We start from the raw sequence: 27,533 nt of genomic DNA on the forward strand, positions 1-27,533 counted from the left end.
TGAACCCATACTTTCTTCAGTTCCTCGACTGTCTTCACTACCTTAGGTTGTTTAAGAAGGTGCCACTTCATAATCGCCCAGTACTTTTCAATGGGGCGGAGCTCCGGAGTGTTGGGAGGGTTGAACATTTTCGACACGAAATTGACCTTATTGTCCGCATACTACTTCAGCACGTCCTTGGAGTAGTGGCGTGAGGCCAAATCCGGCCAGAAGATTGTTGGGACGTTGTGAGCCTTCAGGAGAGGAATCAGCCGCTCCTGGAGGCACTCTTTCATGTACACCTGTCCGTTCATCGTGTCCTGGGTCACGAAAGGTGCACTCCGCTTCCCGCACGTGCAGATGGCTTGCCAAACCAGGAATTTCTTCGCAAATTTGAACATCTTCTGAGTGCGGACATGCTCCGGAACGCAGAACTTATCCTTGGCCGGGAAAAACAGGTTGTCGGGGATCTGTTTGAAGTCGGCCTTCACATATGTTTCGTCGTCCATGATGCTGCATTCAACTTTCGTCAGCATGTTGAGGTACAACTTCCTGGCACGGGTTTTGGCGGACTTGTTCTGCTTCTCGTCGCGACTAGGGCTTCGAACGTTCAAGGTGGCCTTTTGTACCTTGAACGTTCGAAGCCCAGCCTTAGTTTTGGCCTTCTGGACAAAACTTCGGCTTAGGTGCAGCTTCTTAGCCACATCCCGAACGGAGGCGTTCGGGTTTCGGTTGAAGGCCTCAACTACGCGGTTGTGATTTTTGGTGTTGTACGGAAAACTTTTTCCTTCACTTCTGGGCTTCCGATCGGTGGTCAATCGTTTCTCGAACCGCTTAATCACTCGCGACACTGTGGAATTCGCGATTCCCAACGTTTTAGCGATGAAACGATGCGAGAGATCCTTGTTCTCGTGATGAATGCGCAAGATTTTATCACGCACGAGCTGTTCTTTCGACTCCATTTCCGCGAGTTTTGATTACAGGACTTTGAAACTTGCAGGATGTAAATAATGCACTATGAACTAAATCCACCCAAATTTTCATTAAATTCTACCCAACGGTTAAAAAGTTAGAGCAATTTCATGGGGTGGCAATTTCATCGTGGACACCCTCTAGAAGATCTGGGAATCTCTGACTTGAGAATGTTTTAATTGTATCAAAATGGTCAACATATCGCACTGAATGACATGAACTTTGATGAACTTTAATGCAACAATTCAATGCGAAAAGACCCTATTTGAATTTATTTTTTGTTCCGATCATACTCAAAATTGTATTTTTTGTACTTTCTGTCACACTAAAAAAATCGACTTTTTCAATACTTCAAGTTTTCGAGAATTCGTAACTTATGAGCCGTTTAACTAATGTTAAGACTTTTAAGGTGTCAAATTTAAGGTAACTAATGAGCCTTTCAAGGAAAAATGGTAAATTCTACTTCAGGTAACAATTACTATGCGAAAAATATTATACGAACGAATACGGCATGGACAGTTTGAGGCTCTGGAAACCTTATTGTTTTTTTTTTGATTTCTCAGGAGAAACATTAAAATTTCTAAAATATATATTTTTATTTTGGAGAAAATTTGTTTTTGTTCACAACATTTACTCGACACGGCATAATATGAAATACAATACAATAAGGTTTTATTCCGCTGTTTTAACACGGATTTTCGATTTCACGCAGTTTTTTTTCTACGCGGTTCCGAGTTTATTAAAAATCTACGCAGATTTTCAAATTAATGCGGGTGGGAACGAATATGAGGAACATGTAGAGAAGGCCAAGGCTCGCCAGGACATGGTCGTCTTGCCTGAAGGGAAAATTCTAATTTAGACCTGGCGTCACGGTGAACAGATGACCAAACGATGACCAAACAACGTGCTCTATGTCGTGATAACCTTTACCACCAGCATTCGCCGAGGCCAACACTACGGGCACGCGTTTCAAATCTATACTGATTTCACAATGGTCCAGAAACCAAATTCAGGGCGAAAATTGGGTCTAAAGCTCTATAGCATTATTCTAGAGAAAACCTTTCTTCTACAAAGTTAACAACATGAAAAAGTGCTTTTCAAATAATTATCAAAAATTAGGGTGACCCAAATTTTCGATGAAATCAAGTAATAAACTTTTTTTTATTTTTGTAGATAGAAGGAAAAGTTGTTCTACAAAGTTATAGCTCCGTTAATTTTAAGTAACTCTGTAAAAGAGAGTTTTTCCCTATCTTCAAGAATAACCGATTTATGTTGAAAAAACACATTTTGCCCTCTAACTTTTTTATTTCAATTTTTACCTTAAAACTATCTTTGAATGACTTTTAGGCCTTTTTAAGAGAAACAATTTGCAAAGCTGATATCAAGAATATTTCAACTCTACTCAAAGTTATTAATGTTTTTCTTCGAAAAATATGCGTTTTTCAAACAAAATGGCTTTATTCGATGTATTTCATTTCAAAAATTCATAACTCTTGAACCAGTTGATCGATTTTCGATCTTTTTGGATCAAATTAAAGGTTAAGATTACTTCTAGCTTTAGGAAAAAAATACCAAAAATAAAATCCGTGTACTTTTATATTCATAATATATAAAATTATTGAAATTTTTGTCATGTTTTTAAATAGAATTTACTTAAATTTAAAAAATAACATATTTCTGAAAAGAAATAATTTAAGAGATAAATGTGCTCTTTTAATTGAGACTAATAGGTATTTTTTATGTTTTCCCCAAAAAGAATGATAAACAAACGAAAACCGCATATGTTTCGATGGAAAACATCAATAACTTTGAGTAGAATTGAGATATTCACGATGTCAGTATTGCAAAATGTTTCTCTTTGAAAGCCCCAAAAGTCGTTCAAAGACAGTTTTAGGATGAAAATAAAAATAAAAAGGTTAGTTTTAGATAGAGAAAAACTTTTTTTACAAAGTTACCTAAAAGTAATGGAGCGATAACATTGTAGAATAACTTTTTTTCTATCTACAAAGATGAAAAAGTTAGATACTTGTTTTCATCGAAAATATGGGTCACCCCAATTTTTGGTATTTTTTTACTAAGCGTTTTATCATAAGCAACAACTTTGTAGAAGAAAGTTTTTCTCTAATATATTGATATAGAGCTCCAGACCCAAATTTCCTCCTAAATTTGGTTTCTGGACCATTGTGGACTGGACAAAAACCAAGACCTCACGCAAAGGACCGCACCTTAACCAAAGAGTTGTCCGGTATCAAGCAGTAAGGAGGGACCCACGCTAAGATAATCCGAAACATTTTTTTGGAACAAACACGGAGAGTGCTCAGCACCCATCATCGATTGGGGAGCCTCACTTAGACTGCCCGTAAAGACGAAGTAATGGTCCGTGGACATTTATTCAATAATCCCTAGGGTATACTAAATTGCAGCTTATTCTGACGGAGACAGAAGCGGGATAATTGAGCTTATAGGAGACAGTTGAATGGTTATTGAAGATGCCAATGCTAGTGGACCCATTGGGAAGTGATTGGTCAGTGTAGAAATTTTGCCGCAGTTGATGTTTCGATATTTATTGAAAACAATTTTGGGGATCCGCTGCACGCGCAAATGATCGGGGATGAGTTTCTTCTACCATGGTTGTATTGAAAAACACAGTAGAATCAGTAGTGTATAATAAGTTGACAGGATTTGGAATATTCCAAGAAGGGTGAATATTTCGGGACATAACCCTTTCAAAATTTTCAATTACCGAACAGTTCAAGACCACACATTTTTTTTTTCATTTGTTTATGTCCTTCGTAACCAGTGTCGCCAGGTTTTCAGTAAGGTTACCTAGATTTTCCAGATTTTCGAATGTGTACCCAAGTAGGCAAATTTGATGTTTACTTTTCTCAATGTGTCATGAATACAGTAGTTTTTTTTTTACGTGGTTTCATGCGACATTTTTTGCGCGGTTTTTGGTATTTCTGCGGTTCTTACAAAAAATCTGAAGTGTAACCTACATTTTTCCAAATTTTATTTGTGTTACAAAAAGGTCAAAAGCAAAGCCTTGGTGATACATTCCGATTCGGAACTCGACCTTTTGTTTATTATACACAGCTTTCGCAGCCAACTGTTAAGTGTACAGGACAATTGCGGGGCTAGCCCTACGATCCTACGTCCCTTTACTAACAGTCTTCTTCCGAGCCGAGACTCGAACATTGCTGAAATTTGTTAAAAATTCCACCGAGCTCGATCATCTGTTGGGAAGTTTTCAGAGATGAATTGAGTGTGTACCGGAACAATAATTATGCCCAGAGACCTGAAATTGACTTCAGGCCAGCGTTGCAGAGCGAGCGAAAAGAAAAACCTTTCTCCTTCTTTCTGCTTAAGGCCATATGCTACGCTTCTCTAGTTTTTTGCACATTCACTTTCGAGATACTTTTTGTTCTTCATACACCCACCACAACAGCTGCTAACGTTCACTCGCACGCAAAAACTCTTGTTTTGCTACTCAGAATCGGTAAAGTATCGCATACTAGACTGCTTTTTTATTTTTTTTACAGTAGTATAATGCAAAACCAGCCGAAGCAAACCGCTGCCGGAATAGTCCGATACATTATTTGAAATAGTTTTTGTCCCTCCGCAAACATCGCATTGCATCTTGCAACAATTGTTTCGGGCTGGTCGTGCTCGCGAATAGGGGAGAAACCGCGAATAGGAGAGCAGATGCGAGTGTGTGCATATGATTTCAGGAGCAAATGCGAAAAGAATGAGGAATAGCTCAAATGGAGAATACTTCAGTGTGTGATAGTGGTACCAACGAGAACCTTACTTCAGATGTTTCATGCCATGATTGTTTATGAAAGTTCGACTGTTGGAAATTTTACGATGTTTGGTTGTAGTTTCGGCTGAGCAGTCTTGAATAAGTAGAACGATCTGGTTTTTTGCTGTCCGACGTTTCGCCACTGATCAGTGACTTCTTCAGGAGAAACTGTGGGTATTTATTAACGATTAGTGGCTTTTTTAGTTCCTAAACTTATTAACAATTGGTAAGAGCCTAGCTAATGTCAATGGTTGATGTGTCTGTGACTTATATAATTCTTGTTCATTCCTTGTCTGGATGCTTTTTAGAGCTTATCGTCAACATTAATTGGGGCGATTCGGGGTACATATGAGTGTTCATAGAAGTCTGTGGTACAATTTTTAACTTATGAATATTTTAAATTAACTTACAAATCTATTCGCTGTGCCTATTGCGATGGCGTATGGTAACGTTATGGGGAGCATGCTGTTTATGAGCAAGACTAGAAACACTGCTTCAGACACCATTTCAAAATTAAAGATGGCGACTTTCGGTTTATGGAAAACAAAGTAAAATGGCCAAACATCACTCGATAGGAGTTTTTCCGTAACCAAAATGATACCCAGAGACCAAAATTGAACCTTAGAGGCCATTTTGAAATCGAAGATGACGACCGTAAATGGCCAAATACCATCCAATATGCACATTACCGGATTCAAGAGGATGCCTAGAGCCCGGAGATTGACTCCAGACATCATTTTGAAATTTAAGATGGGGACTTCTGGTTCTTTGAAAAACAGTTTTTGAAGGCCAGATACCACTCGATTAGAGTGTTTCCGAAATGCCCATAATGGTCATTTTGAAATCCAAGATGACGGCCTTCAGTTCGGAAATGGTTAAATATCATGCAACATATATATTTCCGAAACCATGATGATGTCCAGAGACCAAAAATGAACACCATACACCATTTTAAAATTTGGGATGGTAACTTCCAGTTTCTGGAAAACAAATTGAATGGCCAAACACCAGCCGATAGTGGAATTTCCAGAACCAATCAAACACAGAGGCCATTTTAAACCTACGGAAACAGCTTAAAATACTATCACAACTATGATTCGTTTATTATTATTTATTTATCCCATACAAGCGTTGAAACTCCTCTATCGTTTGACAGGTTTTTATTGAATTTCCGTATAAATGAAATTATGACTTTGTTCATTTTAGATACTTGATTTTAAAATATTTTCTTCCATGAGATATTACAGTTTTAAGAGGTTTTTGTGGGCGCATTTTCCAGCTGGAATATTCTTAAAGATGAGTACCATGAAAAGTTCGGCTAAACTCCTATTAACTTTTGATAAAGTTTCTTGCTTTGAAAGGAATATCAAGTACGTTTTAGAAAATCTCATATTATGAAGAACCCTTATTCATGAAGGAGTTTTATGAAAGATTCATCAAGTGTTCTTCAATCGCTCTTGAGAATTGTGGATCAGTAAAAACCATGAGTACTACAAATCTATAATAAAACTTGATAGTTTCAGTAATGTTTTGATAAAACTACCATAAGTTTTAAATACACCCGATTCTCTTTTGCGCGGGAAATGCGGCATATGTATTGCAAGAAGGGTTATTGTATTATTTTTCAAAGAAAACGATTTAAAATATGAAATTTGTTTACCAGTCAAGTAAACCGTTGAAACAACGCTATGAGTAAGGATGCTAATCTAGTCTTCACTATGAGTGTATAGTGATCGACAAAGAAACAAACATTTTATAATAATTTTTGCTAACGATTATATGTCAGCCGGAAATAAGCCTTTGCGAATTACTGTACTACCAACAGCAAAGGTTATCAAAACAAGATGTTTTGCGAACTTTGCTCGTAGTTTCGCTTTCTGTTGAGATTAGCCTTTATGTATTCGCGAAAATCATACTAAGGCGTCTAAAAATAGTGATTTTAACTACCATTAATCGGGATGCTTGGAGGAATTCCAGTTACTTGTAACTGAACCAAAATAACTGTTTAAATAATTATTTCTGATACACTATGTAGATTCCTATTTTTTATTGAATAATGGGTACTATAAATACTACTACAATCAAGTGCTTAAGAAAATTACAAGTCGTAGAAGAAATACGAGTTTGATTGTTTTTAAAATTTTCCCTTATTTTTCCAACTTTCACCTTATATTTTTACTAAATCTCACATTACTTACTCTTATGCGAGAGTGCTGCATCTCAAAATAGTAATCAAATAATTCAATTTTCCGAATTATATGGTAACAAAGTAATCAAACTTACGAGCTCTAAAACATTCCTGGCCATTTTCAATCTGATATACCTGAAGGCAGAAAAAGCAGACCTGTGAAGCAAGCCTTCTACGTTTACATCCTATTTCCAATGTTTACCCCCCTGGCTAGTATATAGGTTCCCGCGAAGCAACTGTTTACCGACTGGTGAAACAAATATCGATTGCACATCTCATTTAAATAGTGCCGACTCATGCCATTATTCTGAAAGAACCATAGCTAAACGAAAGCGAAAAAAAAAACACACGAATCAAGTTAGAGCTGGAATTTACCACCCACATTCCGATCCCGACCCATCTGATTCCAAGTGACTGGGAGGAAGGTGTTAGACTCGACTATTCCACTGCCACCCAGCTGAGTTATGCATACTTGATTAGCTCCTGTCAAGATTCGGGGATTGATAGAAGGCGTGAACTGTTGTATGTATGTAAAAACATTGTCGGTTCACCTAACGATTATCTTTGGAGTTTTAATAACAATCTAGATATGTCATTAATTGCTCTAAGCCAATGTTTCATTTTCTTCGAATTTCAGATGATAATATCCTTCCGGACCTGCCGAGCGCTCTGATAGACACGAATGACCTGTTGGATCTTATAAGTAAGTAAATAGATTAAGGTCGACACGTGTGTAGTCTGCGACAACACTGTAATAAGGAATGCAATCCGTGACCGAGTAGTCGGACAGGTTGACGAATGTGTTTCGGCTAGACAGACCGCCTGTCTGTCGAGGGATTTCCAAGTTCAAGTGCATCTATCCTTGCGGACTGTGACATTCCCGATTGGTACTCTAGCGAAGCGAACAACAAGATTCACCCCCCCCCCCCCCCTTTGGGCTGTATCGAAATCTGGCTAGACGGTTCGGATCATTAAAGGCGGCGCAGAATTTGAAACTAAAAGTCTGTTCTAGTTTTAGTTTCGGTGTCGAAATCAAACTAAAACTAAATCAAATCGGGGACCAGTTTCATCCAAAAAACCCGAAATCTTATCAATCCAAAAACCTGCAGCCGCCCCACTGACGTCAGAACATGTTTATAAATAAAGCTGAACGCATCGCAGTCTAACAGTTACAACAACAACGATGGTCGAAGAAGAAAAACCAACTCGCTGCGGATGATCGTGAAAACGGCGACGTGCAAAATTTTCGTGAATTAACGACTTAACCTATTATAACCCCCGCACAAAATGACGAAGACTGAGGGAAAAGTTGGCATGAAAAAAAAAAAAACTAAGAAACGAGACCCGGTCTTTCGCAAAAAACGTGATCCTCCGGCAACATTTTCTAACCACTGAAGCAAGGCGTGATCGTGTAGACGCGAAAATAAATTCGTGAGTAAAAGTCAGACTGGTGCGAGAAGTGATTCCCGAAGTCAGCTTCTACTATGCCTCGATCGCAGTCCACCCTAATATTTTTTACGGCAATTAACACACGCACACTCATTCTTCAAATCGTATGTGACGATCATTGTTTTGGCTTTGCGTCCTGCGGTGACAGGTGAAGGCAAAATGAAAAACTGTCGCAAATGTTTCGTGTATCGTTCTCCTCTCGATGATATTACAGTGACGTAATGGTTCCTGGGAGCACCGGGAGTAACGAGTAAAACTGCGGCGGGGTCTGAAGTCGCCACTAAACCGTCGCGACGGCCTGACTTAAGGCTGGTCATTTAGCGTTTTCCACGAATTTTGCGCTGAAAAAAAAACACAACTGATACTTTCACAGCGCAACCCAGATGTTGAGTCATGTATTAATTAAGTGATGAGTAGATCGGACCCGCCGAGATCGACGTCGGTGTCTGTTTCCGTACTCGTACTGCCTGAATTTGTTTCGATTGGCGAAGTTAAGTTTTAGTAGAAGCATTAGAATTAAGCGCGATTGGGTTTGTTGACTCACGGGCGTGGTTTGGTTCCGAAGCTAGAAAGTGGTTATTAGATGACAAATGCAGTTTACTGGAGCTGCAAACCACAATTGGGGATATTTTGCTTGCCCTTCAATGTTATTGATATGATTCAAAGGTTTTCCTGAAACGATTTAAACTATGGAATTGTTAGGCGGTCTTAAGAGCATTCAAACTGTCAAAAAGAAAGTATGTTTCGAAGAGTCTCAAATTGATTCAATATTGAACGATGTTTGGTCATATTAGGATGTTTTCTATTAATTGAACGTCACCATTTTGAATTATAAAATGGCGGAAGTCGCCATTTTTGGATGGTTAAACTCTGCCGTCTGGGTATAGTTTCGATCACGAAAATGATGATGATGATGGTCCCACCTCATACCCCTACATCGGTTTGAGCTGGTCGATTTATCTAAGTAAGATATTATATAGAGTCATACAATGTAACCAGTTGACAAACAAATAACGGACTGGTTATTAATACAGACATAGTAACCCTTCAAAAGAATACCAATAATTTGAAAATAAATAAAAAATAAACGATTTTTCAATAACATTGATCCAAGGCTCATCCAGAACGTTTCCAACCCGAAAATTATCTGGACTTGGTTAGGAATTGAACCCAACATTTAGGAGCGTTAACTAATCAGAATTGGTTCTGGATAACGATCCAGAACTACGAGAGAGATCCTATGACACTATAATTCCCGATAACGAGCTCTACAGTCCACAGGCAAACCCAAGCCTTTTCAGTTTTTTTTCTCCGAACCCTTTTTTTAAATCGTAAAAGCAAATAAATTAAGAAAATAAAGGTGACAGCAACCCAAAAAGCAACTTATCAACCCGTTATGCTTTTTGTTTCAATTTCAGGGGTTTAAACCTGATGTACTCAATATCCAGATTGTCTATGTCAGTCTACGCGCGCGTGGCTCAAACATGTGTAGCCGACTCATTTTTTTTAACTCTAATATTAATTATTATATAACTATATTCAAACAAAAATCCATCATCATCAATGAACATAATAACTTAGTGTACCAGATAAATTTGAAAAAAAAATATACTTAAATATTACAATCTTCTTTATTAATTAACAAAAAATTCGTTGAAATCTGTCTACAAAACAGATTTTATGTGTGAAATACAAAGCCTTTTAAACTCCGCCATTGTTGCTGAACGTTTTACTTGTCTTGGCATCGAATTGAAAAAGTTTATTCCTTTATACAACAGAGAGTTCTGTGATCTTCCGAATAAAAAATGTGGTGCTCTAGCATCATCCGCGTTTCTAGTGTTGTACCTATGAAAATCACTTCCTCTATCAATTCGATCACACAAATAGCGAGGCAGCATATTATTCAAAATCTTATATAGAAACACCATTGTCAAAATATATACTCTTTGCTTCACAGACAGCCATTGCAATGCGTCCAGCATAAAACTCGAGGAAGTGTATCTGTTACATCGTAATATTAATCGCATTACTTTATTTTGTAAGCGCTGCAGTCTCAACATTTGTGTATTGTTTGCAAGAAATATTATGGATGAACAAAAATCTATATGTGGTGAAATGATTGACTTATAATAACTAATTTTACTACTAACAGTCAATTCATTTTTCAAACGGCACAAAATACCGTATTTTTTCGCCATTTTCTTGATGACATTATCTATGTGAGACTTGAAAGTTTATTTGTCATCAATAATAACTCCAAGATACTTTAATTCATTTACGCGATCAATCGTCTCACCATCAATTACAATGTTTACGTCTGGTCTGGAGTTGGCAGAAGAAATAATCAAGTACTGTGTTTTACTAATATTCAATTTAAGCTGTTTAAACTTTAACCAGTTCGCCAGATAATGTAAATCTTGATTCAAAAGTGCAACAATATCGTTTGGATTTTTCGCTGCAATGAACAGAACAGTGTCATCGGCAAATAAATTTATATCGCAAAACCGTAAAACTCGCTTCATGTCATTAATATAAATTATGAACAAAATGGGCCCTAAAACACTTCCTTGCGGTACACCCAGTGTATTAGCAATGGAAACTGATTCAAAATCATTAAAACGAGTCTTCTGAATTCTAGCACACAAATAGCTTTCAAACCATTTATATGCTGTCCCTACGATACCAAAGCGCTCCAATGTTTGCAACAATAAGGGCCTAGAAATTGTTTCAAAAGCGCGTTTTAGATCCAAAAATACAGCAAGAATAGTTTCTTTAGCCTCGATTTTTTCTTTCCATTTTGCTAACACCAGATTCAATGCAGACTCACAAGAGTGCCCCTCTCGATAACCTGATTGCTCTGGAATTAGCAAATCATTACGATTTAAAAAATGCCATATTGGAGATTATTTTGTATCATTTGTGTATTATTTCAAGTCGACACAAAATAACATCCAAGAAGCGAAGAAATTACGAAAAAATACAAAATGACACCAAATAGAAGGAACAAAACCTCACAAAAAAAGTAAAAATGACAAAAAAACTCACACAAAATCGACTCAGAGAATAACATAAATTTGAAACATAAAATACCTGCAAATCATAATCAAAATCATATTACAAAAATTACACCAAAACTACTCTGAATATTATTATAAAAAAGCCACAATATATGCAATAAATCAAAATTTATGTAGAAAAATACATCTAACAATTACAGAAAAATGGCACACAAAATCAAACGTGCTATATAAATTGTATCATTAATATCAACGGTTACAACCGTCTTCTCAAAATAAAAATAAAAATGTACAAGCCAAATGTATGACGAAGTGCGATGCTATTTTGAACGTACCCCATGTTTGTTGATCCAACTTACAGCGTGAGATGTCGCCGCTCGTTAACCAGGCTCATTTCCAATTCCAAAGAGTTTTAGGAGGGGGGGGGGGATAAATGAACAGGCAACATAGTAGTGGGAGTGATTCTAAATAAATTAAAAGAAATAATTTAGCAAATATAATTTGCTCAGGGCAACGAGACAAAAACCTTTTGGTTTATATAATTTAAACATAAGTTGAACGTTTACTAAATTAAGACGCGCAAAATCACTCCCAAAGATAAATATAAACCCCATTAGAGTTAGGATAACTAACGGTCGATTTGAAGCACGTCAACTGTGGTCCCGAAATGTGCCAGAAGGGTCGCTTACGCCGAAACGCATCGTAAAAACAATAGCGGCCAGAGTACCGCAAACTGCGATAGGATGCATCCGGGGTCTTGAGAGTTGAGAGCGAACCTATAAAAGGGAGTTAGAGCCATATGGGCGCTCTCTTATATCGAAGACACTAGGCAGAATCGGAACGTTAGAACGCGACGCGGTCGATCAGAGTATCGACAAAAAGTTACAATCGGGCTAAAGTGAAGTATAGTGAAGAAGTGCAGCATCGCGGAGTGGTGGACTTAAGTCCCGGAAAAGTGCTGGCAGAAGATCGGATCATCAAAACGCTAGAGATCGACTGACCAGGCCATCGCCGGAGTCTCTTACGGACCGTCGTCGAGTTCGGACGCGCGTGCTGCACTATAGTTTTTACTTGATACGGTCATTTGTTAACGTCGCGAGTGCAATGAAGTGCGGTATCGTAAACTGTGCGCAAGGTGACAATCGCTACCTCTGGCGTTGTCACGGAATCTGTAACCGAACATTTCATGCTGCGTGCATAGGTGCACAAAGAAATCACGAGGAAATCCTGCGGACTTTTATGCTGCCGCTATGTCAGGACTGCCAGGAAAAGTTCGTGACCGCCCTAAATCTTAAGGCTCTGACATCTCATCTCAGAAACATCTCAGAAAATATCGGAAAGACGCTTGAAGTAAACCATAAGCTGCTTTCAAATTATAAAAATCTCAGCGCGACTCATGATAACTTGCTGGAGCATATTGAAAAAAGCCTGAATGAAATTAAACTTACCATCACCAACGCCGCGAGCAGCAACAAAGCCAGTGCCGCAGAAATAAAAAACAAAAAGTCAACACTTCTTAATACACATTCGGACACCTCAGCAGCTGTTGAAGCGATGGCTAAGTCAGCAGCGACAGCAGCAGCAGCAGCAGCTACAAACTCAACGACAGGGTCAATAAACAAACTACTCGCTACAATTGAAACCGGTTCAGCGCAGTCTAATGCTGATTCTGCTCTTCGTGAAATTCTCGACGAGGTAAAATTTGTCTCTGGAGCTATTACCAGTCTCCAAATTAATCAAACTAGCGCATCACAACAACACAAGTCACTGCATGAAGAATTAAATCAAACTTTGGCAGCTAACAATAAAGCTACGAAGCCCATAATGGACCATTCTTCGCCAGGATGGCGATTTTTGGGCAATAAATGGTGCTGGATGCCAGACTGGTCGGAATATGATGCTAGACAACGGACTCGTAGGCTCCAAGAAAAGGCTGCCGAAAAATCTAGACGAAACAGGAAACGCAGGAGGCGACAATATATTGAATCGAAAATCTTCAACAGCAATCGAAACCATACCACCAACAGCAACAGCAACAGTAACAAGACAACGAATAGTAACTATATCAACAACAACCACAAGTTCACACACACTTACCAAAACGACCAGATCCGTGTCAATGGATCGGATAAACAATTACTGGCAACAGCCAAGGTTAAATTTGCCGGACCACCATCAACTATTGACCACCCTATAGCAGGCCTCGCAGTTCCAAATTTCATCAACTTCCGGAAGGGTGAAACCATAAACCCTTACCGTTCAGACAACCAGAACCAACATAATATTGAATCGCCACCAAATGAGAACACTACTTCGACAGCAACATTAGAATCGCACCCAACATCGTGGTCGCTCGATCCCATGCGGCCTCCTGTTGTCAACCTAACGCGCGTTTACGAGATCCAAAAATTATACACCTTGTACGTCTTTACCTTGCGTACATGCATGACAAAGACCCAACGGTTTGCTACGACGGTATGACGAAAACCAGCATACAAATTACTTTGGCATGAGAGGGACTACCAGTAGCTGCGGAGTAGCTCAGGAAATTTTTCTTCGAGGTACATGAAGAATTCGGCGTACCGAAACAAGCGGCTTCCGAAGACCTTAATTCTTATAGTAGACACTTGAACAACCAGAGGATTCAATCCCTGCAACGCGCAAGGGATTATTTCCGATTTTTCGGAAATAATGACTCCTTTCGATGAGAAAGAGGTAAACAATTCTCAGTCAATCGACCTACTTCCCAAAATTTCTTCACTGAAACAGAATGCGAATGAAATTTTGATTTATTGTCAAAATTTCAATCGCATGAGAAGCCCTGCAAAAATGAAGCAAATTTATAGAAATTTACTTAGCGCACCCTTTTCTATTATTCTGGCTACTGAAACCAGCTGGGATGAAAGTATAAAAAGTGAAGAAATTTTTGGTAGCGCCTATAATGTATTCAGAGATGATAGGAATTTTGTTGAGTCCCAAAAGAAGTCAGGCGGCGGAGTATCGATAGCTGTTTCGTCTAACTATAGTTCCGAAACTATCAAAACAACAAGAGTTAAGGAATTTGAGCATGTGTGAGATAAATCCCACATAGCAGGTGAAATACACGTGTTTGCCTCAGTGTATTTTCCTCCTGACCAGGCTCACAAAACCACTTATGAAACCTTCTTCCAAATTACTGAACAAATTTTGTCACAACTTCCTCCCGAAGCTAAAATCCATATTTATGGAGACTTTAATCAACGCCATGCAGATTTCATGAAGGACTCAGAAAATGAATGTATTCTTCTTCCAGTCGTTGGGGACAATGAAACACTGCAACTTATTTTTGACAAAACCGCAAACTTCGGACTGAACCAAATCAACCACATCAAAAATCAACAGAACTGTTACTTAGACTTTTTATTTACAAACATTTATGATGATTTCTGTGTGACTGAATCATTGAATCCTCTATGGAAAAATGAGGCGTATCACACGGCAATCGAATACTCTTTATTTATACATGCGCACCAAAAACCCAACGACTATGAATACGAGGAAGTCTTTGAATATGGAAAGGCAAATTATGAAAATATTCGCAATAGATTAAACAATGTTAACTGGCAATTTATTCTTAAGAATAGAGGAAATGTTGGCGTGGCGGTGGATACTTTTTATGAAATCTTATTTGATATAAGTAAACAGGAAATACCTCTGAAGAAAAGGAGACGTACTGGGAACACAAAAAATCCTGTCTGGTATAATAGTCATATCAAAAATTTGAAAAACCGTAAACAAAAAGCACATAAAATCTATAAAAGACACAACAGTAGTGAAAATTCAGCAATCTATTTGGATATATGTGATCAACTGAATCTTGCCATCAGTAATGCGTTTGATGAATATAATGCAAAAACTGAACTTGAAATAACTGAACTGTCCGAAGAACTTCTATAGTTACGTGAAAACTAAACTAAAATCTGACAATTTTCCCTCTATAATGCATCTTGACGAAAATGTCGGGGATAACTCGGAAAGGATTTGCAATCTTTTTGCGAAATTTTTCCAAGAAATCTATACAACATTTTCTGAAGAGGATCGCGACCACAATTATTTTGCATTTTATCCAAACTTCTCGAGGGATATTGGTGTAAACCAAATTCATGTGCAGGATATTTTTCAGGCGTTGAATCGCTTAGATGCCTCTAAAGGTCCTGGACCTGACGGAATTCCGCCAGTATTTATGAAAAATCTTGCAACGGAACTTACAGCTCCATTGTTCTGGCTCTTCAACATGTCATTGGAATACGGATGCTTCCCATCAAAATGGAAAAGCTCTTTTGTAGTGCCTATTTTCAAATCAGGCCGGAAATCCGACATACGTAATTATCGTGGAATAGCCCTAATTTCTTGCATTCCTAAACTATTCGAAGCAATTGTAAATGAAAAACTATTTTCCCAAATTAAAAACCGAATAACTGAGAAGCAACATGGCTTCTTCAAGGGCCGTTCAACATCGACCAATTTACTTGAATTTATAAATTATTCATTCAATGCAATGGATAATGGAAACCATGTAGAAGCTCTTTACACAGATTTCAGTAAGGCATTTGATCGCATAGACATATCAATGCTACTTTTCAAATTGCAAAAAATGGGACTTGAGCCAGAACACCTGAAGTGGCTCGAATCATATTTAACCAATCGCCAACAAATAGTTAAATTTAACGGACAAAACTCAAATCCGATTCTAGTCACTTCTGGTGTCCCCCAAGGCTCTCATTTAGGACCTCTACTTTTCATCTTGTACGTTAACGACATTTCCTTTATTCTCAAAAAACTAAAAGTGTTAATTTATGCCGACGATATGAAGCTCTTTTTGGAAATAAGAAATGAAAAAGACATCAATGCATTCCAGAATGAAATATACATATTCTACACATGGTGTAAAAAAAGCTTACTAGAGTTAGATGTAAAAAAATGCAACCACATATCATTCTGTCGAAAAAGAACAACACCAAACATTACAATATCATTAGGAAACCAAACTGTAGCAAATTGTGAAAGAGTTAGGCACTTAGGAGTTGTCTTAGACTCCAAACTAACCTTCATTGACCACTACAACACAATAATCCACAAAGCTAATAACATGCTAGGATTTATAAAGCGCTCTTGTTACAACTTTCAGGATCCGTATACCATCAAAACATTATATATAGCCTATGTAAGATCGATACTGGAGTACTGCAGCATTGTATGGTCACCCTATACAATCACACACGAAGAAAGAATAGAATCGGTACAAAAGCAATTTCTATTGTATGCTCTTCGTAAATTAGGTTGGACATCATTCCCTCTTCCATCATATGAAGCACGTTGTATGCTCATAAACATACAATCATTGAAAGAGCGTCGTGAATTCACAATAGTGTCATTTGAAAACGACATCGTTTCGCAGCGCATTGATTCAGCTACACTTTTATCTAAGCTAAATTTCTACGCACCTCTTAGACAACTTCGAAATCGAAACACGTTTGCCACCAATCATTACCGCACAAATTATGCAAAATTCGAACCCTTGAATCGTATGATGGCCACTTACAATCAATACTGCGAAACCATTGACTTTACAATGACTCGGCATGAACTTAAACACTTTTTTAGCTCAATACGCAATCGCAACGCTTATTGAAAAAATATTTTGTAAGTAAACATTGTATTAGAATATTAGAATATTGTATATTGTCTACTTCTGATTGACGAAATGAATAAATAAAATAAAAACTAAAACAACATATAAACATTAAAAATAACGCAAAAAATGTGTGAAAATAAAAAAAAAACTACAACGATGTAAAGTTGCACCGAAGGGCACAAAAATGACTCAAAAAATTAAGAGATATTATTTGTCTCAAATGACTCAACGAAGATTTTTGAGTAATACAGAAATTTATTATTTATTAAAAAAAAAAATACACAAAAGTGGCACCGCATAGTCTCACTCAAAATGACAAAAATGACTATTAAAAATATCCTACAAAAATATATTTTTGAATCCTTGAACCTTGAAAAGGAGCGTTGATTTTGGCTTCAAATTCAAAAAAAAGTTGATGGTTGCACACTGCACAGTTGTAGTAGAGCACCATTTCACCTTAAAAAACTGCATGGGAAGAATTGGATTGTACTCGATGATATTGTGGAATTTAATTTTTAATTACACCCACCGGTTGTGACTCATATTTCCTCTCTCATTTTGTTGTCTACGAGATGGAAATGGTAGAAAATGCTGCCGGAGATCCGCAATGATGAGTAAATAAATAGACTGACCGTGAGTCTCTATTATCACACATCAATGGCGCTTTTTAATGCCTCGAAATCATTTGATTGTGAACTAGTTGATATTTTTCTGCCACTCGCGTATTGTACTCCAGCTTTTCTTTCTATTGTTTATCTAGAGATTGTGGCCAGCACAGCTATTGGAAACGATGAAGAAATGGTTCGTTTTCTCTTCCGTTCTGTTATCTGTGGAGCTTCTGCTCCACTGAGAATTTCCCTCGAAAGCCTCGGAAGCAAACAGAAGTTTTGCCAATTTGCAATGATCATAGAAATAACAACACCAATGGTGCTTTATAGCATCCCAAAATCATTAATTTGAAGTAGTTATTTTTCTGCCACTCACCAAAACATTGCGAATAGAAAAGAGCAACGAAATGTTTTGTTTTATTTTCCATAATGTCGTCTACGTAGCTCCGTCTACACTGAGAGTTTCGCTTGATGTTCTGTTTCGAGCTCTGATTGGTCAAAATATGAGTTCAACAAGGCTCTATATTTTTCGTGGTAAAATCGGTTTTCTCTTCGCCGGAAATTGGTTAACATATTGCTGTAGGACGTTATTCTGCACCAAATATAAAAAATCCAGGAGAGTATTAAAAATGATACAAAAACTTAACAAAACTGACACAACAAGAACATAAAAATAGTGATAAAATAACATAAAAATTGGCCATTCGCTAATGACTGAGACATAAATTATTCTGATCAACAGTTGTGGCCCTCTAGCTCAAACTAGGAAAAAATCTGAAGATTATAGGTTTTTCGCCATTCCTGTGAATTTTGGTACCCCCAGTTACTAACATTTTTCCAGAGACCTCAATGAATTTTCTCGTAAACATAACTTCGAAGCGACGAACACGGTGAGCAATTACTATGCGTACGCTCACGTAAGTTGATGCGTTTTGGCAATGGCTAAGGGTATCAAAAGTCATTGAAATGGTTAAAAAGCTATACATTTCTACGGTAGCTATTTCGAGCTTAAAGGCAGCACGACTAGTGTTATTAACGTGAGAAATGCATAGTTAACACAACAATGGCACAAACGTTGCAGTAATTACTTATTTGTAAATAAAGGTCAAACTCGATTATATCGAGAAATTGTTTCGATTATCAGAAATCTTTCTTTTTGCTTCAATCTCAGATTTTGTTTACATTTGTGACGTTGGCTTTTTTGTTGATTATATCTAGAAATGCCAAATTCAATGCAGTATTTTACACCATATGCTGCGTAGTTAACTCAATGCATGCAGAAAGCTGCACAATTGATTCATTTCACATATAGTCATAATTTCCAATTCATGTTGGTAAAAAAATCACACGAAAAATACAAAAGGGTCAAGAAATTAGGATAATTGAAAAACGGATATACTGCTGTCGCTTCTGCTGCTACCCGCTGTTGCTTAGTTTGAACCGTCCTAGTAGTCATTCACTAAAAAACTGGTTGATTTAAACAGCAGCAGGCTCTTATTTGGCTCAAATAGTGCATTCTCGGTTATCGAGGTGAAATATTCCGTCTACTGTGCAAGCATTAAGCGAATAACCAGAGGTCGAAATCAGTGTTTCAACAAGGCTTAACAATTTTTGATTTTTAATAGTAAAATAGTTGAACTATCAAGCTACAATTTTTTGCATTTGAGCAGATTCATCAATGAGACCCGAAGTCGCCCCTGTCCTATCGTAACGGTCACCGCCGATCCTTCATCCGAACTACATCTACACTATCAAAATACCAACGGCCTCAGGACTAAAACTGATCGACTGTTCCTATCTTCCACTGAGTTGGACTACGACGTGTACATGCTCACTGAGACTAATTTGCCAGCTCTCCAAAAATGTTTTCTATCGTGTTGATCGTTATGCGCCTCAAAGCCAGCGTCAATCGGGTTGAGGCTAGCTCATAGCTGTAAAGCGGATATATGTTATGCGTCATCTGTTGTCCAGTTTACGGCCACTACCTTTTTTCATTGGTGTACTGTACTTACACCAGATAACAGTCGAGACACTAACTTTGTGATGCTGCCCTTGCCCTTTTTCTCAATAATTTGCTAGCTTATTTGAAAACTGGCTGCCCACTGTGGAGGAAATAGACATCGTTGTCAGTCTATTACCAAGAGACGTGATAATACTTCTTCGGGCGTTATCTTCTAACTCAATGAAACTCCAACCCCAAAAAGGTCAGTAGTCTATTTGACGATGGGATACCGAATTGATGCACAGCATTACTACCAACCAACCCTACTCCATCAATGAGTACGGGTACTTCGTAATCTGTTTACAGCAATCAGGGCCTGCCACAAAAAAAAAAACACTGGTAAACTAGGGCATTTCAAAGGCTCAAACTGGAAAAATGAAAGATTATAGCTATTCAAACATTCCTGTGATTTTCGATGCCCCTAGCCATTACTAAAACGCGTCAACTTACGAGAGAATATCGTATAGAAATTTATCACCGGGTTCCCCGCTTTAAGGGGCTATCCACATACCACGTGGATAGATTTTTAACGATTTTGACCTCCCTCCTCCGTCGACAACTGCCCAAATAAATTCTAAAAAAATGTATGAATCGTGGACACTAATTAACCAACCCCCCCACCCCGCCAAAAAATAAAAAACAGAAACTGAAGCAGTCTTATAAGTCAGGTTCGGATTGTATTCTCTCTTGCATCTTAAAAAAGTGCAGCGCTTCCTTGGCTGCTCTTCTCCTGGTTCAACATCAAATATTTTCTTCGGAATATAAGATTTCTCATATGCTGCCGGTGCATAAGTAAGGCGATAAATCCGACATCTTTGATTATAGGGGTGTAACGTTCTTATCAGCTGGATCAAAATGCTTCGAAATCATCATGAAGGATATTCGAAATCATCATGATATATGGAGTTATACAGTAGAGATGGTCGGGTATAGGAAATTTGTTACCCGTACCCGACTCATCGAAAATTTTCAAACCCGTACCCGACCCGAACCCGAAGTCTGGTTTGTTTAAAATACCCGTACCCGACCCGAACCCGAAAAATGTCTATTCTAACTACCCGTACCCGATAGAAAAAAACGCCGAAATTGCCGGTACCCGACCCGTCCTGTTTTTTTTTTTTTTAATTTTTTTTGTTCAACATGCCTGGGAACCTCGTACATTTTATGCACTGATTGTCATATGTGGTTTCTCGAGATGTGCGTGTGAACGGATGATAATGAACCCAGAGTTTCAGGCGGGTGGTCCACTATAAGGAATCGGTCCACTATGAAAAGTGCATGTCTGGTAAAGTTAAAAATAAACGACGAGTTTTATAAACACATTAAAGGGTCAAACGAATTTTAAAAGGTCAAAATTAATATAGTTTATAACTTGAGAAAAATTTGATAATTCACTGCATTTGCCAAAAACCTGTAATTTTGAGTATAGATTCGGTGTCATTGATAAATTCTAAAAATCAGTAAAAAACAGATATAAAATGAATAAATAGATAAATAAATAAATAAATATTTAAGTGCTTAAGTCCAAAGTATGGGTGCAATATCATAAAATTTGATTTTTTTATAACTTTTCAAAACTCGGCATACTATTAAATATATATGTTTTTTGACATATTAAAAAAAATATATATCATTACTTTGAAACGCTCTGCAGCTTCAATGATAGCTTGATTTATTTTGGCCTCGAAGAAAAAGTTGATTTGTAGTTAGTTTTATTACATATTATAATATATATAATGTTGTTTTAATTCTCATAAAAAAATTTTTTTTTGCGAAATTTGGTTGATTTGAGGAGTTGAGCAAAAACTACGTAAGCTGTTTTTGTAAAGAGGACGCCCTGTGGCGTTGCTTGTGGTTGAAGATCATATAATTCTGTTTATTAAAAAAGTTAGGGGAGAAGTGCTAAAAAATCATGAAAAATTAAGTCACGTGCTTAATGAACGTCTCCAAATAAAAAGTGGAATGGAGATTCGTGTTCAGCACCCCAAAATTAAGTATATACCATATTTTTGTCGTATTTATCGACACTTTTTTTTTACTTGGCTAGCATTTGTATTAAGTCGCCCCACTGTGCAAAGCTCCGCGGTTTTCCTGACAGTTATGAAAAAAGCCCGACAAAAACTCCATTTAAATCAAAACCGTTGCAGGAAGAACTATTCAATCTAACATTAGAAAGCGATAGCATGATGTCATTCCCTTGGTGCATAGACTGCCGACAACTGTCAGAATAGGTATTGGGCGATCTCTCGTTGAGTGATGATGGGCGATATTCTCTCCGATCTTACCGATTATCGACATTAAGAAAACACCCAGGCTTGAAATGATAAAAATTGAATTCTCACAATGCACGAAAATTGAATTACCCGTGTCCGACCCGAACCAGTAGAATATTTTTTGGCGTTACCCGAAACCCGACCCGAACCCGTCGGGTACGGGTCGGGTACGGGTTTCGGGTAAAAATACCCGTACCCGACCATCTCTATTATACAGTATAACTTATACTAGCATCGCCCAACATGGATTCTCTTCCAAACTCTCCGTGGACACTAACCTGTGCGAATTCACATCGTTTTGTATCGGCACAATGGATGGTGGAGCTGAGATTGATGCAGTATACACCGACATTAAGGCCGCATTTGACACCGTTAATCATGATATCCTCTTTGCTAAGCTCGTCGTCTTGGAATCTCCGACAGCATTTGCAGCTAGCTTCGCTCTTACTTGAGCAACAGGCTGCTCCGCTCTTCGTGAAAATCGTATCAAAAGTCTCTGAAAGCTTGACTCCATCTTCTGGCGTGCCTCAAGGAAGCAATCTTGGTCCACTACTGTTTGTGATATTTTTTAATGACGTGACGATACTTCTTGCGAATGGTGGAATACTTATCTAAGCTGATTGCAGGGAACTCCAAAAACTACTGAATCAATTCGTTCATTAGTGCAAGTCAAAGTTCCTGGTGAAGAGTGTGGCAAAGTGTTACGTGATCTCATATCGACGACTCAAAAGACCTATTCTGTACAACTATGTAAGTCATCGATGATCAGATGCTTGAACGGGTTGACGAAGTCTGGGATCTTCGAGTATTGCTTGACTACCAACTCACATTCAAGTTGCATTATTCCGTTAAAATCAACAAAGCCAATCGTCAACTAGGTTTCGTTCTGAAAATGGCGAACGACTTCATCGACCCCATCTGCTTACGTGCTCTCTATTGTTCCCTAGTTCGTTCAACACTCGAACTCGCATTGGTCGTTTGGTCACCATATGAAGCTGCGTGGAAACCCAGATTCGAATCTATTAAGAAGATTTCCATGGCTCAATCCTTTCGACCTGTTTCTTTACGAACATCGATGTGTCCTATTGGGTATAGAGGCGCTGCTGTGTTTGGCGCTAAAATATCACGCAAAGAAATCGATAGTTCCAGTTTGCTGGAGCGCATGAGAATCTATGCCTCAGAACGAGTACTTCGTTCGTGGCAACTTATTCTGCCAGAATCGAGGAACACCGCAGAGGCTATCACGTCTTCGACTTTAATGTGTCTTGTGTCAGTTTTAGACAACACTTGCGAACCGTATTTTTAACTTTAGACTAGTTTTAAAATTATATCTTTGAGACTGCGATGTCAGATGAAATTTAAAATAAATTAAATAAATAAATGATTTTCCAATCGATTTATATAAATCAAGAAAATCGGTTGGAAACTAGATGAGTTTTAAACATTTAAAAGTGGATAATTTTCGTGACGCTCTAGGCGATGTTTTTGGTTTTTAAATTTGTACCCCTATATGTATACGTTGAAGTGAAATGTTCTACGTAAAAAAACGATTTTATATGTCTTTGAATGATTTTATGGCTGCTCTGTTTAGTTGCTTTAGTTCTTTCGAACCGCCAGGGTAGAAATTTGTCCTGACGAAACGATTTCACCTATAAAGCTTTAAACCTTAATCTGCTTTGGTTTTTTATGTCTTAAAAGTTTCTCTTAAATAATACTGAATGGAAAGCGTTTAACCACTTGTGTGTGTATTCGCACGTAAGAATGTAAACAAGATTAATTTCTAGCTTTCATCAGAATTAGGTAGGTTGGCGGTTCAGAAGTTAACACAAAAAAAAAAAAAACAACAAACCAAAATAAAACACGTTATCCTATGTCTGGTCTCACGGTGTGTGTGTGGCGTACGACGTCATGGTGTAATACTGGAAGGATGGTTATTCGCCATCTCCGATACCAAAATCACATACATTTGCACGGCTCAGTTTGGTGGTCAGGATGCCATATTGATTTTAGCTTTGCATACCTTGTTTCGTGGGCAAAATGCAAAATATCAGTTGGGTCAAATAAGTATGGAGAATAACCGACTGACACTGGGAAATGAGTACATTATTACCGCCATTATAGCAAAGCGAATACCTTGTCTATTTCTTCATATCTATCATTTAATTCAAATAAGCTTGATAGTGATTTTACTATCTATTATTTATATTTTTATTTTTTTATTGGTCAACACAGGTTATTCAACCATTTTTGTGAATTTTGGTGTTCCTCCTCCCTCCCTCTAGGAACGTTACGTTATTTATGCATGCTGCCTAAGAACATTTATCAAATATCGGATGAGAAAAACTGAACCTGAGCTTATAATCTAAAACTAATAATCATGAACTATCACGAGGTTCAATAGCTTTTTAAGATCTGTGAAAACGCCTGATCTTCTGTTTCACAGTAATCCAGTATAAAGAAACAATCAGTGTAAAAGAACTGCGTTCGGAACTATTTCAAACAAGCAGCTTAAAAGTAAATTTAATCACCTCCCAACGCCTCTGCACCCGGTATCGAAATCGAACGCAGGAAATCGTTTCGTCGTAATTGACAACGCTGAGAAAATTTCGTTTTCACCCGTCATCTTCGAGTGCACACAATCGACCGCAAAACCCAAAACCACCACACATCAAAGCAGGCCTAATGATAGATGACGGAGCGTCGTGCGAGTTTCACACCGCTTTACAACGGGGACAAGGGGTGAGACCAATGATCACTAGATCACTCGGCAGCACGCGGGTTTGCCTTGTGTTCGTTCTTGACCACGAGGTACAGTGAGGCACTGAATTTATCTACTGCAAAAATGCTCAAGCAGTAAACAAAAACCAACCTAAAAAATCACCAGAGAGTAGTCGCGAAATCTAGTCCCTGCTGTGAGTTTGGGCATTCCGAGAGGAGCGCATTTTCGCGCACGAGAGTAAGCGAGATTTGCAGGAAAAGTAAGAGATTTTCCAACCATAAGCCACGGGAGCGCTAATTTTCCGCTTAGTTCAGGACTTCTAACCCGCACAAAACAGTCGTTTCCGCGAGTTTGCTTTGCGTTCTTATACTATCGCTTACTACATTTTTGCAAATACAGTCAGTAGAACAGAATTAGATTAAACATAAGTGAGTTGACGGAAAAAAGGAACCAGTAAAAGGAATAAAGGAGCAACGTTCGAAGGAAAATTTATGGTACGAATCGTGCTGATATTCGATCCCTTCCTGCATTGGATCAGTGGAGAATCGTTTCGTCTAGCGTCGGTGTCAAAGTGTAGTGCACAGATTGATTACGTGATAATTTCCGGAAAAAACTCGTTTTGTGCAAATTAAATCTTATCGCCGAAAACGAGGGGATAATTTTCGGTTCTGCATTTGACCACTCGAAGCGAAAATTTTTCCTTCTCACGGCACGGCCTGCTTGATCACTTGAACACTCACTCGCACACACACACACACATGATGGATTCACTCACACTCACGCTCCCGATCGGCTGTTTTACGGCAGCGGAAAGGAGAGTATCGAAAATTGTTTAAAAATAGATTTCTCCATTCTGCCGGTGTGCCGTCGTCCGTGGTGAGTTCGCGGAAAAACTCGGATGAGGTGGATTTCGCTTGGTCCGCCCGATCGCCAGTTAGTAAGCTGGGCTCAAGGCAGTCAGAAAAAGTGCGTTGTTTTCATCGATCGTGTGTTCAAAAATCTCGAAATCGATTATAATCGCGCTTTCGGGGCGGTGTGCTTTCTCTTTCTCGCTGGACGCCGATTTGACAACGGGAAAGAGGAACAGAAGAAGTGGGTTAAACTCAACAGGCAGTGTGGCAGGCAGCTGTGGGGGTGGTGTTGACCATAAACAATGTCTTCGGCAGAGGTTGCCAAACCCAGTCAGTGTCGGATACGGGGTGTCCGCAGCTGGAAACAAGTGAAAAACATATGATTTAACGATCGCAATCGTTCAATTAAACACGGACACGGATTGGGTAGCAGTGAGCTGGTTGCTTGTTGATGGATCTATTTTTACCGAGCGTGTTGGAAAAAATCTCAATCCAGTGTCGATTTCCCTCGGCGCTGCTGAGAGCACTGTAATCGATGTTTCATTTATTGGCGCGCACAGTAGGCGCTTCTGCAGACGGAACAGCTCTACTGGCGCTAGTAATGTTTTGAATGACCTTCAGACAACCTTCGGTCAGTAGGAAAACCACTTGAACGGTCCCAGTTGGCCTAGATTGGAATGGTGCGGCAGGACGGCTTGTTTAGGTTCCTCGGTGGTGAATTTCAAAGTAGTTTGATTGTCATTCTAAGGATCTCATGTTCTCATGTTAGCGCTACTGTTTATTTCTATGATGAAATTTCTATTTTCTCACTGAAACTAAAACAGACTTTGGGTTGTTCATTTTTTAATTTACGCTAAAATAGGTTGTTTCTTATCAAGAATATGTTTTACTGTGTGACTAATTTCAAGGACGTATATAAAACATTATATAAACACCGTTCAATTGTCTCGATGGTGTGTGGAATTTCTCTCTATACATGACAAGTGCAAGTCTGACTCTCTGCCGTTGGATTGAAACAAAATTTCTTATTAGTGATTGCAGTTGGCAACACCACAATTTTTTGGTTTAACCGATAAAATGATGTTTAAACAAATCTCTGCCATTACAGAAGAGTTTTTATTTTTTATAACCAAGGTAATCAATAACTAAACTCTCGCGGCACAATGTCTTTTCCGACGCGTTCGATACCCACCTTTTCGGGTAGCGTCTATCGACGACCGCTGAGAAAGGAGCACAACTCGTCAGAATCATCCTCATCGTCAACGTCCTCCTCCGATTACGAGCATCTGAACCTGTTCCACAAACTCGACCCCCTTAAAAAGTCACCTCTGGCCGGATTGTACAATCTTGTTGTCCACCATAACAAACCACCCTCTCCGAAAGCCCCCTCTGTAACTGCCCCGCCTACTATATGTGTCACTGAAGTCCCTTTACCCGCAGATCCAAAGCCTACTGTGCAGAAAGGTAGCCTTCTTTGATCGACTTTTGACGTTTCTTTCCTTATCTTACCTTTACTAATAAACAATCATTCCCTTACTTTTATTCCAGCAAATATAATCGACGAAGAAATGCCACCCACAGCACAGAAGCCGTTCGTCGTGATAGTCGAACAGCCACAGTCGAAGGCCCTCCGGTTTCGCTACGAATGCGAGGGTCGCTCGGCCGGTTCGATACCGGGGGTGCACAGTACCCCGGAGCAGAAGACCTTCCCCAGCATTGAGGTACGCGGTTTCAAGGGCCGAGCGGTTGTGGTCGTATCCTGCGTCACCAAGGATCCCCCGTATCGGCCCCATCCGCACAATCTGGTCGGCAAGGAGGGCTGCAAGAAGGGCGTCTGCACAGTCGAGATCAACAGCAGCAGTATGACCTACACTTTCAGCAACCTGGGCATCCAGTGCGTTAAGAAGAAGGACATCGAGGATGCGCTACGTCTGCGAGAGGATATTCGTGTGGATCCGTTTAAAAGTGAGTTAAATGAAGAGAGTTTTGGGTGTGGTTAACT

At 38.6% G+C, this 27,533-nt stretch overlaps 1 protein-coding gene across 9 annotated transcripts in view; it reads left to right on the top strand.

Moving 5' to 3' along the window:
* The window catches only part of LOC129732958 (embryonic polarity protein dorsal-like), an 84,198-nt gene that overhangs the window by 40,577 nt on the left and 16,088 nt on the right, over positions 1 to 27,533 (top strand). For 6 of the 9 annotated variants that reach the window (XM_055694444.1, XM_055694443.1, XM_055694448.1 and 3 more), the window contains 2 exons: positions 7,576 to 7,641; positions 27,080 to 27,496. In XM_055694444.1, coding sequence (XP_055550419.1) covers positions 7,576 to 7,641; positions 27,080 to 27,496 — 483 coding nt within the window. Of the gene's footprint in view, positions 1 to 7,575; positions 7,642 to 24,987; positions 25,175 to 25,648; positions 25,773 to 26,568; positions 26,996 to 27,079; positions 27,497 to 27,533 lie in introns of those variants that run through there. The other 3 variants (XM_055694441.1, XM_055694449.1, XM_055694440.1) reach the window with 3 other exon arrangements.

Source organism: Wyeomyia smithii, chromosome 3, assembly GCF_029784165.1.
Source record: "Wyeomyia smithii strain HCP4-BCI-WySm-NY-G18 chromosome 3, ASM2978416v1, whole genome shotgun sequence".
NCBI classification, from domain to species: Eukaryota; Metazoa; Arthropoda; class Insecta; order Diptera; family Culicidae; genus Wyeomyia; species Wyeomyia smithii.